At 31.6% G+C, this 16,382-nt stretch overlaps 1 protein-coding gene across 2 annotated transcripts in view; it reads left to right on the forward strand.

Moving 5' to 3' along the window:
• Nucleotides 1-16,382, forward strand: part of GLRA3 (glycine receptor alpha 3) — a 131,833-nt gene that overhangs the window by 69,614 nt on the left and 45,837 nt on the right. For both annotated transcript variants that reach the window (XM_039876344.1, XM_039876345.1), the window contains exon 5: nucleotides 3,407-3,489. In XM_039876344.1, the coding sequence (XP_039732278.1) occupies nucleotides 3,407-3,489 (83 nt within the window). The remainder of the gene's footprint in view (nucleotides 1-3,406; nucleotides 3,490-16,382) is intronic.

The following is a 16,382-nucleotide window of genomic DNA, read 5'->3' on the forward strand; positions in this document are numbered from 1 at the left end:
TTTTAATATGCCGTTTATACAAAGGAAATCGGTTTCTAAATGCCATAAAATTTGTTCTAAGGAGAATTTTGCTTGTGCGTGACTATGTAATTTTTCTGAAGAAGTCATAGTTTATAGTCGCTTCCTAAATTGAGCGTCAATAGCACTGAGATTGCATTGCTGATGGATTGATAAGCTTTATGATCATCTCTACAATCAGATGACAACAAAACTCCAAATTTGAACACCAATTCTAATCTCTTTTCTAGTGTTCCAACAATCCAATCTCTCCTGAGAGTTACTTACTCTTTGTAGAATCATTCATAACAAAATACCAAATAATTCACAAAAAGATATTAAAGCCATGGGGAAATTCTTATATTTTCTAAAGTATAATTACATTTCTCTGATTTCTTTTAGAAGAATTATTTGTGTATATTTTACTAATCGTGAATGAAATATTCATTTCTTGTCTCACAAAAAAACATAAAATTTAAAAAGTCACATTAAGTATAGAAACCATTTTTATGAAACATGCCTTTGAAAAGCAGTTTACTTAAAGATTGAAGGCATAGAATCTAGAGCTAGACCCCTGGGGTTACAAATTCGGCTCTTTCTGCTTTGTAATGTCAGGCGAGTTAACTTCCCAGTTTCCTCATCTCTAAAATAGGAGTAATATAGCTTACCTGTCTTATAAATTTGTAGTAATAAATAAACAAAAAACATACACACACAGTATTTAAAATAATGCCTATCACATGCTAAGCATAATAGATATATTACCTATTATATTACAGATAATATTTCAAAGATGAAAATTAATTAAGAAGCAATTGTCCTTATAGCAATATATTTAGAAATATTAGGAACTAATCGAAATGTTTATTTTCATAAAGAGCCTACAAAGAAATCAGAAAACAGTTTTTTAATACTTCAATTAATAGTTAAGATAGACACTATACTGTAGGCAATACTTGTTCAAAAATGGGTAAGAGCTCAGTTTTCATCAGGTCAATTGTTTGTCACAGATTATAGTCATCTTTTTTAATACTACTACTTCACTAAGCCAAGACGTCTTAGGAGAAAGTTAAAATACCATATCCTGTTTATGTGTCTTGTCTCAGAAAGAGAACTTAGTGTCCTCTCTTACACAAGAAGATATTCATTTCCAAACCAGTAGAATGTAATTAATTGACTTCTGATTTCGTTTTCTTTTGATATGGTCAGGAAAAATTATAATTTATATGTAATGTTTTGATAAAGAAATTCAGTATCATACTCACCAAGTTGACACATATTTTTTCATTCATATGCTGTTAAAGAAACAATTGTATTGTGCCTTAAGCAAAAAGAGAGTGTCAATAAACAAATGTTTTTCAGGATATGATTTATGACAAGAGTTCTACAAACAGTGTTTTTCTTTCCCAAATAATTCCTTTCAAGTACTTTTTTTTTTTTTTTAGAATTATGTAATGTCTCATTTTATGCCAGAAAAATAGCCAGGATATGAATTTGACATCACACGCATGGTGAGAGCCTGGAAAAGATTCTGAGAATGCTATTTACTTCCGTACAAAAGGTCACAGAAGTAATTCTCTGAGCCAGCATTTGAAACTGGCTGGCCAGAAGGCCTTGATGTCTGGAAAATTAACGTGCATACGTTCAAAATGTACTTGCGCATACACCTCTAATAAACCCTCTCACAAGACAGAGAACATTGTGTCCAACTGATTTTATAATCGCCTTTTTAAGAGAGAACTTTGCAAATCTGCAAGATCATACATACAGGCTCACTTGACAGCTGAGCCAGGAGAAAATTTCTTTTGAAGCATGAACTCTATGAGTTATTTTAGTGTGTTATGGACTCTGACTTGAATGAATTGTCAGATGATCCTCCTGGGACTCTTAAAAATTCAGCAGCTTCACATGTCCCTTCATTTATGTCTCTCAAACTATGTTAATTGGATCTCACCAGGAGTAGTCACTGTAGAACATACATCATTTTAACTTTATGTGTATGGTCTGTATAAAAATGCCATTTTGGAGAATGTGGTTACATTTACTAGAGCTAATGATTATGTTTTGTTAAAATTTAAACAAACCATTTTTATATGTAATTTAATTCAGTCATCTTTGTGCCCATCTTATATAATTTCGGGGAGGGGAAGATGGGGACATCTGGGAGCGGCAGAATGTACTAGTAATCCTCAATAACGAATATTTATTGTTTACAGTGTGTCATGCACTTGGCTAAGCACTTCACATGTATTAACTCGTGTATTGCTCACAACATCTCTCCAGAGTAGATACTATTATTATCTTCATTCTAGAGATGTGAAAACAGAAATACAGTGAGTTGAAGTGATCTGCCTTCAGTCACAAAGTTTAGGGAAACGGACCTGCCTTGGGTGCTCACAAATATACTTTATTTCTCTGGGAATACTTTCAATAAAAAGGGCTGGCTAGAGAGATCTCAGAAAAGAACTTTAAGTAAGTTTGGGTTGTTTGGATCTGGTCCTCTTTTTCTCAGGTCCAGGAACTACAAATTCTTGGTAACTCCTGAAGATACTTGGTAATAAACTTTTCCAATAAAAAAAATATTCAAGAGTGACAAATGATCTGGAATGAACACATACAATTACCTTTTGGAATAGGAAACATGAGTGGAATGCTGGTGTACTTCATCCAAGTCATCCCATTTTGTGTGAAGCCAGATTACAAGTTGTTTGGTGGGTGTGGAATAATGTCACACATTCTAGAGAGCTATTTCTTGACCTTGATAAGACCTTGTGATGTGCCCTAGTCCCACAGCAGTAAACTCCAGTCTGATACCTAGAATTTTTAAGTCCTCCAGATTCAGCATTTATTTCATTGCTAAATACTGCTGGATATTCATCGACAACTTCTTCAATGCAGCTACAAAGATGACTGAAAGTTGTCACACAGGATTGCTTCTCCACCCTGCCTTTCCACATCCAGCACTGCAATCCCCTGAATACCCTCGCCTCCACAAATGTGCTGCCCTTGTGATTTGGGGGAAGTGTGTCTTTTGGCATTTGGTGTTAATTTTATGGAACTCACTCAAATTATTTTTTTGAGAGTCTCTTCTAGAAATATAGACTTCTTTTAGACATCTACAGCCCTCTCTAAAGGAAAAAAGTAAATATAGATAAATAAATGCACAAGTAAATAAATGTGATTGGATGTTCAAATATATAGCTTTTCTCCCTCCGCTTTCAAAAAGCCAGTTATATATATGTTCAGCTGTTTCAGGGTAAATAACATACCCAAGTTGGAGCAAATTTTATTTGAATAGGTATCAGTCACCACCAACAGTAACATTGTTTTCCAATTGTACCCCGAACAATATAAAATCATTATGATATCATAAATTTCTTTTAAGAATAATTGCTTCGATTTTTTTCAGATTGACGTTAACACTTTCCTGTCCAATGGATCTCAAGAATTTTCCAATGGATGTGCAAACATGTATAATGCAACTGGAGAGTTGTAAGTACAAACAACTTACTTTTCTGACTACTTTAGAAAATATAATAGATATAAATGGTTTTTAATACATTATGTCGATTATTTATTTTCTAATATTTTGGTTAGATATTTACCAAATAAGCACTGGATCTTTCACCAGGTATTGAAAGTCATGTCTATCAATACATGCACTCTATACCATGATAAAGAAGTAAACTGAAGACCGAGGAATAACAGATTTCAAGCTTAAAAAGCAGCTTTATGTCTCTATATAAATTATCAAAAGTGAAAGGAATAATCATCATTAAAAACAAACTACCATTTTTTTTATTGCGTGCCTGCTATAGACCAAGTATTTTGCATATATTATTTCTCATACTCACAATAAAGATACTGCTATTTCCATATTTCCAGTTATGAAGTGGTCATTTTGAACAACTGAATATTGTGCTCCAATTCATGGAAGCTGAAAACAGCAAACCATCTTGTTCCGAAGTCTCTGCTGACTCTGAACCATTATGCCGCCTCTCAGATAATATTTATTGAGTATACTCTGCTAGGTATGCTGTGTATGTTATCGCAGGAGAACAGAAATTTGTCACATTTATCAGATATTTATCCAAGCTTATAGACGTTTCTTTAAATATCTTCTTTCGAAGTGGATCCGTATGCATCACTGAATAACGTCAACACATACAAATTTCAGGTCCTTCTATTTCTCTGAACTTATATATATAATCAAATCTAAACTAATTGGTTTGTATGCTTAATGCCATACAAAAAGTAAATAGTTTTTCTTATAGCGTTTTGTTATATCCTGGGGGATGAAAGCGTTTGTTTTGATACATTCCTTGAGGAAAATTTGAAGGTGGATCTTCAGACTTCCAGGCCTCAGAGGCAAGGTTGTAGTGTGGTGTAGCGGTCACTAGATGGCGTGCCTACTTCACAGGGGGAACGCGGCCCTCTCTCCGCCTTGGTTTCTGTTAAAGTAGGGAAGTGGAAATATCTGTTTCTTTGATGATAACGCCTTTCTTGATAAATTTAAATGCATTAATTTTATAAGTAGTTCTTAAGTATTAAGCAGATCCATGCATAAAGTACTAAATAAAATGAAAGGAAAATAAAATAATCTAGTTTTAGTTGGGGGGGCTATTTAGCAATAAACAAGGAGGGGCAACAAAAGATTCCCAGCAGAGCAGATTTTTTATCCATACTGTGAAGGCACTTTGAGGACAGGCTAACTCTGTGTCTTGGAAGTAAAATTATGTACATGGGAAGGTATTGAGAAAATACGTCGTATGCACAGTAGTCTAAGAGAAACTGGTGCCTTAATTGGCTATTACCTAATGGGCAATGAGGAGCTGTTCTAGATTTCGGAGAAAGAACATGATTTGGTCAATTTTATGCTCTTAAAGATTCTCTCAGCCAAATGACCCAAGTTTATTTCTAAATGACCCAAGTTTATGTTAGAAGGTTTCACAATATACCAACAAAGAAGAAGAAAAGTAGGGACGAAGGGGAATGATTTGGAAGGTAGAAACATTAGAGGCTGATGCTGCAGGGGAGGCAAAATTTTACCTTAACCCTCTTGGGCTTTTTTTTTTTTTGAGCCTGAAAATTAAACAGACATAAGACAGATTAACAGGAGAAAAGGGTACACATTTAATTACTATAAATTTTATGTAACATGGGATCCCTCATATGAAAATGAAGACTCAAAGTAGTGGCAAAAAGGAAGTGCTTTTATATTAGGTTGGACAAAGAGAGGCAATTGTGGAAAGGTAACTAGACTATGTGGGGAAGCTAGAGGAAGATAAGAGTTTTTTATTTTATTTTATTTTAACAAGGTCTGTTTGTACAGAATTCCCTTGACTTTGATTCCCTGTCGAGGAATGTTTCTGTTTTCCTGGTACAGGGAGCACATCTTTCACATGGGCATTTTTATCTCCTGTTTCCAGGAAGAAAAGGGGAGATTAGGAAGCCCTTGTTGCATCTGCTGTTTTTCAAGTGCCTCTACCTCAAAATAATCCATATGCTCAAGTGGCACTTTTTGTGATGGTATATTCTGCTACTATTCATTCATTTTCATACAAAGTGGATGTAAAGACTTAGAGCTAAAGAGCTTAGATAAATAGAATCACATTGGAAATATTGACAAAGAAAGAAAACCTAGGATGAGAAGAAAATGTTGAAGAGAATATTGACATATCCAACATTAATATACCTGAGGTTTGGGAAATTTAAGTTAAAAGCTAAGAGAGGAGTTAGAAGTGGAGATACACTGTTAAAAGCTATATTGAATGGTTCAAATAATAACATGAAATTTCCAAAGGAGAGAATATAGAGAGGGACACAAACACACAGAGAGCAGATCTTTAAGAAATGTCTACATTTAGAGGGTGTTGAAAGGAATTCCAGTCAAGGGGTTGTTGCAGATGGCAAATTAAACTCTTATCTTCAAAAGAGAAGAGCCTGTTGAGTTAGATCTGTTTATCAGTATTAAATGCTGCGAAATGTTTTTTAAAAAACATGACTGAAAAAAGAGCCACTGTTATTCATGACAAAGACAAATGTGATTAGAATGATGAGGGTCAAATTTGGATTCCAAAAAGTTAACAAAAAGTGCATGATGGGAAAGTGAAAGCAGTGAGTAAAATCTATTATTCCACGAACACTTGTTCTTAAAGAAAAATGAGAGAGAATATAGCTCCTGAGGGATAGTTGGGTCATTGGACTATTTTTTTTTAGAGTAAAGAAAGGTACTGGGCTGTCTTGCAAGAAGCAAATGCTGACATAATAAGAATGTTTATTGTCTCTGTCTTGCCCAGAACATTTCCAAATCAGTCAAAAATTCAACTTGGGAAAATAGAACCTCTTGCCCCCTCCCCTTGTTTCTTAATTCCTTTATCAGGAGTGAGTAGATAGCCTCATTTATCCCTTTCATATTTCAATCATTAAATACTTCCTGCCCTCTTATTATGAATTAATTTAGCTCATGAGAAAGATACTATTTATTAAACTCCTATAGTAGATATTAAAATACTTTCAAAGTAGAAGCTACCAAAGTCAAATTCTTTAAGATCTGTTTCTTGAACTCAGAGCAATGACTCACTTTTAAAAAATAAAGGCTAAATATGACAAGTTAAAAGATTTAAAAGAGTTTAACCTACTGGGAAGCAAGAGCTATAAGGAACAGTACCTACTGTTGAATGAATTCTTACTGCAAAGGGGAAAAGGAAACAAATTGGGACCAGAGGCGTAGAAAACAAACAAAAAAGAAACATAATTTAAAGGCAAAGATTTAATGGCCCATGATGATCAACCTTCTTAAAGTCAATAAATGTTCAATAAGTCTATGTCGATGGTCAGGACTCTTCTAAGTGACCTGGACAATGTTCATCCATTTAAGCATCAAGTAAATAATATCTTTCAAATATCTAATATATTCCACTTATTAGGTTGGGTGATACAATAATAAATAAAGCGCAAAAGATTCTTTTTTGAAGGACATCAAAGACTAGTTGAGGAGTTACTTATGCAAGTATAAAAATCCAATTAAAGATGATAAGCATATGTTAATGGCATACTGTTAGCACAAAGGAGAAAGCCACTAAGAGAATAGTAGTAAGTACATAAACTTAGAAATTTATTTAGAAATAAACTTAGAAAATTATTTTTTCTAAGCTAGCAATAATTCTGCACCTGTAAAAGTGTACATTCACGTTTTAGATTTAAAATCCTGGATGATCGAACAAATTCCTAGTGTTAGGAAAAGATAGAAAGAGACATACAGAGAAAATCAGAGGAAGAGAAGTTTTGTGGTAAAAATTGATGAGAAAAACAAAAACAAGTATGAGCTAAAGATAACATCAAAGAATAAAAATGAAATAAATAACTCTCAAACCAGAACTAAAAATACTGATTTCATCAAATAGAATGTGAAAAAAGAGAAAAATAAAATTAATAAAAATATAGTGTATATGAAGCACAGAAAGAGATTAAAAAATTGCTCAATATTAGCATAATTAAAATAAATGCAAAGGGTCGAATTCACCCAACAAAACAGATTCTCAAGTTAGATGTTATCAAATATTACAATATAACAATATGTTGTCAACTAAACACTTTTTAAAAATACCATGCAAAAAACGGGAAGAAAAAGATAGAAAAATACATATTAGAGAAATGTGTCTAAAAAAATTAGGAAAAATAAATCAGAAGAAAAAAATCATAAGACCCTTGAGTAACCCTTGAGTAACATGCTGGTAAAGAAACAATACATAAATAAGCTATAATGATTATAAAAGTGCCTTCCATATAATTTTCAAAAATATAAAACAAAAGCAGGTAGAACTATGATTAAAAAATAGATAAATCAATAATTTACTTGAGTGTATGTATAAATATTTGAACAAAACAAGTAATTTATAGGTAGATAAAAAACTAATAGTTTTTTTTGTTTTTAGCATAAAAGAAGATTTATAAAAATTATATAGTAAGTCAAAAAGGAAGCTTCAATTAATTCCTAGGAATAAACACATGATGGAATGTGACCTCTGGCTAAAATGCAAAGTAATCAATAATAATATTAAAATTACTATAAACTATTATATATTAAAATAAATTATTATACATCATTATTATACATCATTATACATCTAGATAATTATTATACAATAATTATCTAGAAATTAACAGCATATACTAAATGACTTTTTAAAGAAGAAATAAAGGATTTGGTACTAAAGAACAATGAAAGCACTAAGTATCAAAATTTCGAGACACTGCTAAAGCAGTTTTTTGTACTAAAAACTATTGAGCGAGGCATTCTATTCATGAAAACCAAAAAGGAATAAAGCATTGAAAAAATCACATAAAACTCCAAGGCTGGTACTTGGGAAAATCTTAGAAACTAGACACAACTCTGGAGAAACTCTTCAAGTAGAAAAAGTATTAGGTTGCATGTAAAAAAATACAAGCTGAGATCATGGAAATAATAGATACGCCAGAATGAAAACAGTAAAGAAAATCCTGAGCAACTCTTTTTTTTTTTCCAGTCATATTTACTTATCTGGCATTAGAAAAGAACCTCAGGCAAAAGCTTTATTTGAATAAGAGAATGAAAAGAATTCCATCTAGATAGCTAAATTCGTCATAAATTAATGAGAATTTCAAAGAGCTGAGATAATAGTGGGGAAAAACAGAACAATTGGAAGACTTTTTCAGTGATTTGCATAAGAATTAATCATAAGGATGATTTTCCCAAGATTTTTCTTCATCGTGAGGATTGAATGTTCTTTCGTTTACATACGTTAGAAGACAGCAGGTGATTTATGGAAAAAGTAGTGGAAAAGCTGACTTCTGCTTAAATATGCTGTGTTTCTAGTGAAAATACACTTTGAATAGACATTTATTTTAGATTATGGAACGTTTTGGAATAGAGCTTGAATTAGGAATGGCTGTGTAAATATGGAGAAATAAGGTTGAAAATATTGCTTGGAGACATAAATATAAGTGAGATTTCTGGACAGTATTAAAAATGAAGACCAAAAGAGAGCAAAAGTAAGGCAGCATCACTGAGTTTAAGAAAAATTGGGAGACAGAAGGAAAGAGTTGAGAAAGACAATGAAAAACTCATTGTGATATTTTAACAGTGTGTTTCCTAGAGGCTATTTGGGAAATACAGTTAATCTAGTTCACTCATGGAGTGTAGGTTCATGTAGCACTTGCACGGAACCTCAAAAACAGAAAACCAAATTACTTTGTTTTCATTATTTAAATATATAGAAAAATTTATTAGCTGCAATTCAAATGGTGTTTATCATAGTGATTTATTCTGCTGCCATTTAAAATCAAAATGAAATAACAACAGTAAAATTGGAGCTTAGTTTAACTTAGAAAGCTAAAACTTCATCACTGAGAATTGCACTGAAGCCAGAGGAGAGAATGTGGCCCCATTTATATGTTCCAAGTTCAGACATTTTCCTTATCAAATCTAAAGGCCTGCGTCATAATGTGCTTTATCCTTAAATCTCAACAGAGTTTACCTGACTGTTTTTATAAAAGTTAGAGGTTCAACATACCATTTATTTCTTCGGTCTAGAATACCCTTCATTCAACTTCATAAAGAATTCTGGAATAAATACTGTGAATGCTTGCTTTTGGGGGTAAACAAATTGTGTTAGTTTCATTTATTTCTCTCTTATTCTAATACTCATTTTTTTTTACTCTCAAGTTCAGCCAGAAAATATTGGCTAATTACCATGACAAATTTGCTTCTCCAAAATTCACATCAGTAGAGACTTAATAAAATATCAATAAAAATATTAACTCATATATGCTACAGAGAGAATTCTGCAATGAAGCTATGTTTTTCATAAAATGCTTTATTTAATCTTTAAAATAGTATGTAGTTTTCATGTGCTGTTGTTTCTAATAATATGTAAAATTGAGAGACGATCCTAGTGAAGATAAGCTAAATATTAAAATGATCACTAACAAATATTAGATTGTTATTAGTGTCTGAAGTTCAGGATCCAGTACATAGTCTTTTTTTTTTTTTTTTTTTTTTTGTAACTAATATGAAGGAAAAGCTGGTTACCTTCCAAAAGACAACTTTTCAATGATATCACAGTTTTATTTATAAATGCATCTTGTTTATTTGCTTCAGAAACAGCTAATCTATAAGGGAAGGAAACACAACTATATTATGACTTAGAGTATGCCCCTAAGGAATTTAACAGAACAAATCAATGTACAGATGTACAGTAATCGGGGTAAAAACAACAACAACAAAAAACCCTAAAGATTTAATTCCTAGCCTTTAATTTTTGCCATAAGAAAAATTTCTAAATGGGCTATTTTTCCCTAGGTGAAAAAGAGAACTGGAAGATTAATCTTGTAAGAATATTGAATGATAATTTCTTGGAGTCATACTAAAGCGTTGTTGTTTATTAAAAGACAAAGATCCTATAGGATACATAAATTATCACTATATTTATGAAGGGTCTAATTATGTATTTCATATCTAAAGAGAAATGTAGGTAATGAGGAAGACACCACCAGTGTGAGAAAGTTAAAGAAATTTTAATTATTCAGGTTGGAAAGGAAAATATAAGGAAATAATTGGTGAAGAAAGGACTCTTTTTCCACAAAGAACAGCCTAAATCCTTAAAGTTACAAAAAAAATATTTTTAAGTGTCAATTTGAAAAAAAAAATTCTGACCAAAATTAAAAAAAAGCTTTAAAAATATACTTTCATGGGGTTTTGGGATAAACATATCTAAGGATGGATGGGATGTTTTTGCTTTTTTAATTTTTTATATTAATTTCCAAATTACATTTGATATGACTCAGACTGGTAACTCTGGAATTTATGCTAAGACTTAGTTAAGGCAAAAGATAGGAGTCAGGCAATGATTTTTCACAAGTATTTCCTAATAATCTCTACTGTTATTCAAGCTATTTTATAATTTAAACAGTGTGGATATTAATCAAAATAATACTTTGCTTTTTGTTTGACTAGTCAGAAATACAGACAGTTCTTGTTTTCTGAATGTTTATTACCTAAACCTCTGCAGTTACAATGTTGATTAGAAAGCAGGTTTTTCCAAGATAAAAATATTCACTAATGAACTAGCTGCTTATAAATCAGTCCCCACTTAAACATTACATAGTCGATCCTATTTAATGCCATGACCATTCTCTCCCAATCTGTCCACATCCTTGTAGGTTGAATTTTTGCCAATTATCAGATATTCTAAACATATGACAATATAATAAAAACATAATATAGTTACAAGTCTTAGAAAAGATTATGTCACAATAATTTTGTATCCATTACACATATTATCATTTTAATCCTAACCACAATTTAATGAGATAGGTTTAATTTCCATTTTAAATATCAACAAATTAAGGTGTAGAAAGATTAAGTGACTTTCTCAAAGTTACAAAGCTAGGAAGTTAACAGAGCAAACCCCTATGTATTAATAACTCACAAACTTATAGCAAGCATCAATCATTTTAAAATTATTTCCAAATATTTATAAATTATGACTCTGATATTCTTAAATTAGCTCTATCAGTTAAATATACCCAGTAATTTCACTTGTTTTCTCATATGAAAAGAGTTCCCTCCTCTGCCTATGTCCTCCCCGTGGCTGTCAATCCATGTATTAAAATTGGCCTAAACCAAGATATGCAGAGCTGGTCACCCTTTCTTGGTGATAGTTCCAATCATTCTGTGATTGCCATCTAGCAACACTCGTACACGAGAGGCAGCTGCAAAGAATTCTTGACTGAGACCACAGCTACAGTTAGCTAAGTACCACAGTGGGATTCTATGTGCCCCATTCCACATTTACCCCATTCATTCACTTGACTAAATGCAAAGTATTTTGTCTTTGCTCCAGTTAAATATCATATCGCTAGATTCAGTCTATAATCCTAACTTGATGATCCATATCTTTCTTAGTTAATCATCCAGAAAACTGAACAACATACCTTTCTGCACTGCCGAAAGGGCAGCCCTGAAAAAATTCTGCAACAATGCACCAGAAGTATTCCTCTTGATTGATTACTACTGAAAAAAATGAACAATTGCTCTTTAAATTAGTTATAAATCACTTAAACATATTATTATTAACAATATTTTGAAGTCCTTGTTTGTAAGGATAATATTAGAATCCATCAGATATCTTCCTGAAAACACTATTTATAGTTTCCCTTAATATCCCAATATACTTTGTAATAAGATCATGAATGTTTTCTGTGATCCTTCCATTTGCTATTTACTGCTCAGAGATGTCAATGTTTTCTTTCTTCCTTAATTCATTCCCCAAATAACAACCAGTTCCCCCAACCCTCATACTCCAAATGACCCTTCCAGAAATGGCCCCAGTGCCCAATTTCAATAATTCCTTAAACTGTGCAGTGTGTTGCTGCTCCCTATATAAGAGAACAAATTCTGGAAAATTCATTATAACTCTAAATTCTTCATTAAAAAACAACATAAACTGTGCCAATCCATTAATTTTCTGGGCTCAGTTTTCTCTTTTATAAGATAAGTGAGCTACATAATCTTACAAAGTTTCCCTCAACTCTAGGATTCCATAAATTTTTTGAATATACAAGATCATAAATCTGACATGTAAAATGAAGTACTTAGCATTAGAAACCATGGCATATCTACAAAAAGGATCAAGAGGAAAACAAAATGCAAGAAGTAAACATAATATCATGAATTATCTATAATGAAGATCAAGAAGCAACCAACTAGAAAACAAAAAGATAAAGATAAGGAAAAAATAAGTAATGAAAGTTTGGAGAAAATAATATATTTTAAAAAGACACATAAGAGTGTGATTAAAGAGTTTACGTTAATAAATTGGTGAAATGGACTTTGAAAGTATTTTAACACAATTCTGAACTAAAAACCTGGAAACTGTGAGTAGGGATGATGATGGCCATGGCTGCTAAATTAATACCTTTTCTTCTGGGGCAGCTATGCTCATTCCTATGAATGGACTCGCTTTTGTGGTTAAGTATTCTGCTCACATTCCAGGAATTTTTAAAGATATTTATAGAATGTCTAGTCAAATTTCCAGGATCTCAGAAATCCTAAGTGTCCTGTATTTTCACAATATATCCCTCCTGTAGTGTCTGGTTCCTAGGAATATTTTGATTTTTCTGAATCTGTGTCAGGGTAGAAAGAAAAGTTTAGATGCAGATCTAAAAAAAAAAAAAATGAAAGAAAAGAAAATTGTTAAAAAAAATGATGCTAACAAATTTTTAGCACTTGGTAGAGTAAGGAATATTTATACCACTCCCCAGTCCTGCAAGGGAACTGTTGATTTAAAATAATTATAATAATTATAATGAATTCATAAATGCGAAGGTTTTCTGCAACATTCCCTTTATAAATTAGTATGGTACAAATACACCATCCAAGGAAGTTAAAATATTTTCTAGAAATAGTGACTTTTTTCCTAGGTCACCAATATTCTCATGAATTTTTTGAATGTTGCTATTTTGGACCTGCCGGATGATATCTGTGAGTACTCTGGGCACAGACAATGGTAAAAATCGCTCTAGATGTGGTTAACACTCTCCTTTGTTTTCCTACTATCCTCAACCTAATTACAATCACTGTTTCTGTCATTTCTATTAGAAAATAGCCTTAATTATATCCCTTGAATGCAAAAACTCTCTGTTCCTAGAGTTAGTTATGGATTAGAACACAAAGAAAAAAATATCTTGATTGTATGGATTGCAATACAATTGAACTATTTAACAAGTAATTTTGTTAAATATTTAACAAATATTCTCTAAAATAATATAGGGATAATTCAAACTGAGTTAATTATCTTCTATCTGTGCTAATTGTCTTTGAGCACTTTAATGAATTTCCTGCAGAGACAGACATTTTATAATATTTCACCTTGAAGAGAAATTTATAATTTTATTCTCTGGTGTTTATCCAGTCATATTAAAATTTCTTCTGTTTCATAATGATACTCTTCAGATGCTTCTGGAAATAAGAATTTGAAGTGATCTTCTCACTAATATCGCTAGGGACTTCCTTCCCTAGAATTAGCTTAGTTTTTGATTCTTGTAAATTATTAGTTATACTGAAATAGCAGACATCGAAAAACCTTGAGACCAATCAAAAGATTATTATAATGCCTCTTATTCTCTACTCAAAATATCACATAACCTTTAGATATTGCCAAGCTGATGTTGGCTCATAGAGTCTGTTTGTTATAGCTTGAATCTACAAAGTAAGTTATTTCATAAATGTGAGCAGATCTGAACTTCCAGCCTTCTGGTAGACAGACACAATGTTTTTCCACAAGCAGAAATCCATCCAATCGCATACCTTTTCCTCATTAAAAAAGGCTGATAATCAGTTCTTCTGAGTTTAGTTGAGATTTCTCATTAGAACTTTAAAACACTGGATGTTCAATGAGTGGTAATTTTATGAAGTTTTGAAAAATGTGAACAAGTTATTAGTGTGATTGTCATTTAAGAGGAGCAGATAGGAGTCGAAAATTATATTTCTACCATTCCTAACAGAAAGGGAGAGAAAGATTAAATCTATGGTCTGTACTGAAGTGTTTTAGGTCCTCGAAGAGCAATGTACCCAAAGTACTAGTAGAATAATAGTTATAGGTTATTTATACCAGAGAGGTTTAGAGAAAGCACAATCACTAAGAAGGTAATTTAGCAGGCCTATAATGAAAATAAAACCACATGTAACAACCACGATTATGGTAAGATTATTCAAATTAAATGCACAAACTATAAATAAAAATGTTCTGTTTAAATAATTTTGACGTAGCAGTTGTTTCTTGTCAGGTCAATAAAACTTACTTGAGTAATATTTCTCCTGGCAATAATCAGCAAGCATGTGCCAAGTCTGAGCATATTCTTCCTTTTGTTTTTAAAAATTCCAGCTGCTAGTTAAAAACATAAGCATTTGCAAGCTGGGTCAAACTTAGAAATCTTAGTCTCTCTCTCTCTCTCTTTCCCTTTCAGTTGAGAAGCTGGGTCAAATATGATTCTAGTTCACTTTTAAAATTAAATGTGAATCTACAATTTATTAATAAATTTCAAAACTCATTTTGAACATCAATATTTTTTCAGCCTGCATTCTCCCTTCAAATAAGTATTTTTTATAGTATAATATTCATGGTATAAAGTACTAAACAATAAGCTCTTTTTTCTTACGTATTTTTTAAAATATCAAGGATCATTTGATTTTAAAAATGATAATATAATACATTTGAATGACATCTTCAAAATCAGCATGTTTGTACTGGAAAATTTGAATAATATGCTTTTACCTCAACTAACAATCTTCTTCACTAGTGTTATCCGCTTTCAAGTTTGCTTCATAACCCTTCTCTGTGTGTGTATACACACACTGAATGTATGATTATAAATATAAAAGACATTTCAAACCTAAAAATACAGATAATTAAAAAATAATATTTTGTAGCGAACATATTAACATTGCCACTTTACTTCAGATTTAGTTTTTATTTCTAGTCTGATGGATGTGAAATTGTATCTCATTGTATCTTTATCTCCCTGAAGTTGAGCTGTCTTTATTCTGCATACTTCATGACTATTGCTGTTTCTTTTTTGTCTATATTGTCTGTTTTAATCTCTGATTTTTATGATATTAACTTTTAATTTTTATTTATATGTGTTATTCTGTATATGTTCTTGATATTTTAACTTTATATCTTTCATAGTCCAGAATGTTTTAAATATGTATGTGCATATATACATATTAAAATCTATCTTTTTCTTAATAAACAATGCCTTTTACATGCCAAAAATACAAAACTATTATGTGCTTTAACCTCAAAATTTTATAGCACAGGTTGTGCCTACATTTTAAATACAAGTAGATTGCATTTTTGTGTTACTCTTTTTCTAAATCTATAGACATTTTTCTATTATTATTTATTAAAGTTTTTATATATGAGTCTGATCCTCGACTTTGTTCAGTACCCTTTATCTTATTGGTACCAAGGCTCTATACCTGAGGCCACTTGAACACCATAGCTTTGTTTATATATTTTGTCCTCTGTTAGGCGAGTCTGCTTCCTGACATTTTATTTTTCAAAACTGCCCTCACTATGCATATACTTTTACATTTCAGATTAATTTCCAGTTGAAAATTACATTAGGATTTTTATTTCAATTGCATTGATCAATTATGAGAGAATAACATTTTCACAACAGAGTTCTTCTGCCCAAGACCACAGCTTGTCTCTATCTTTATTGCAATCTTATTTTCTTTCAATAATGTTTAATTATTTAATTTTTACATTTCTTTCTAAGCTCATGACTATACATATTATATTTTTTGCTGACATTGAGAATAAAAATTTCGTTCATAT

This window comes from Pteropus medius, unplaced genomic scaffold, assembly GCF_902729225.1.
Source record: "Pteropus medius unplaced genomic scaffold, Ma_sr-lr_union100, whole genome shotgun sequence".
NCBI classification, from domain to species: domain Eukaryota; kingdom Metazoa; phylum Chordata; class Mammalia; order Chiroptera; family Pteropodidae; genus Pteropus; species Pteropus medius.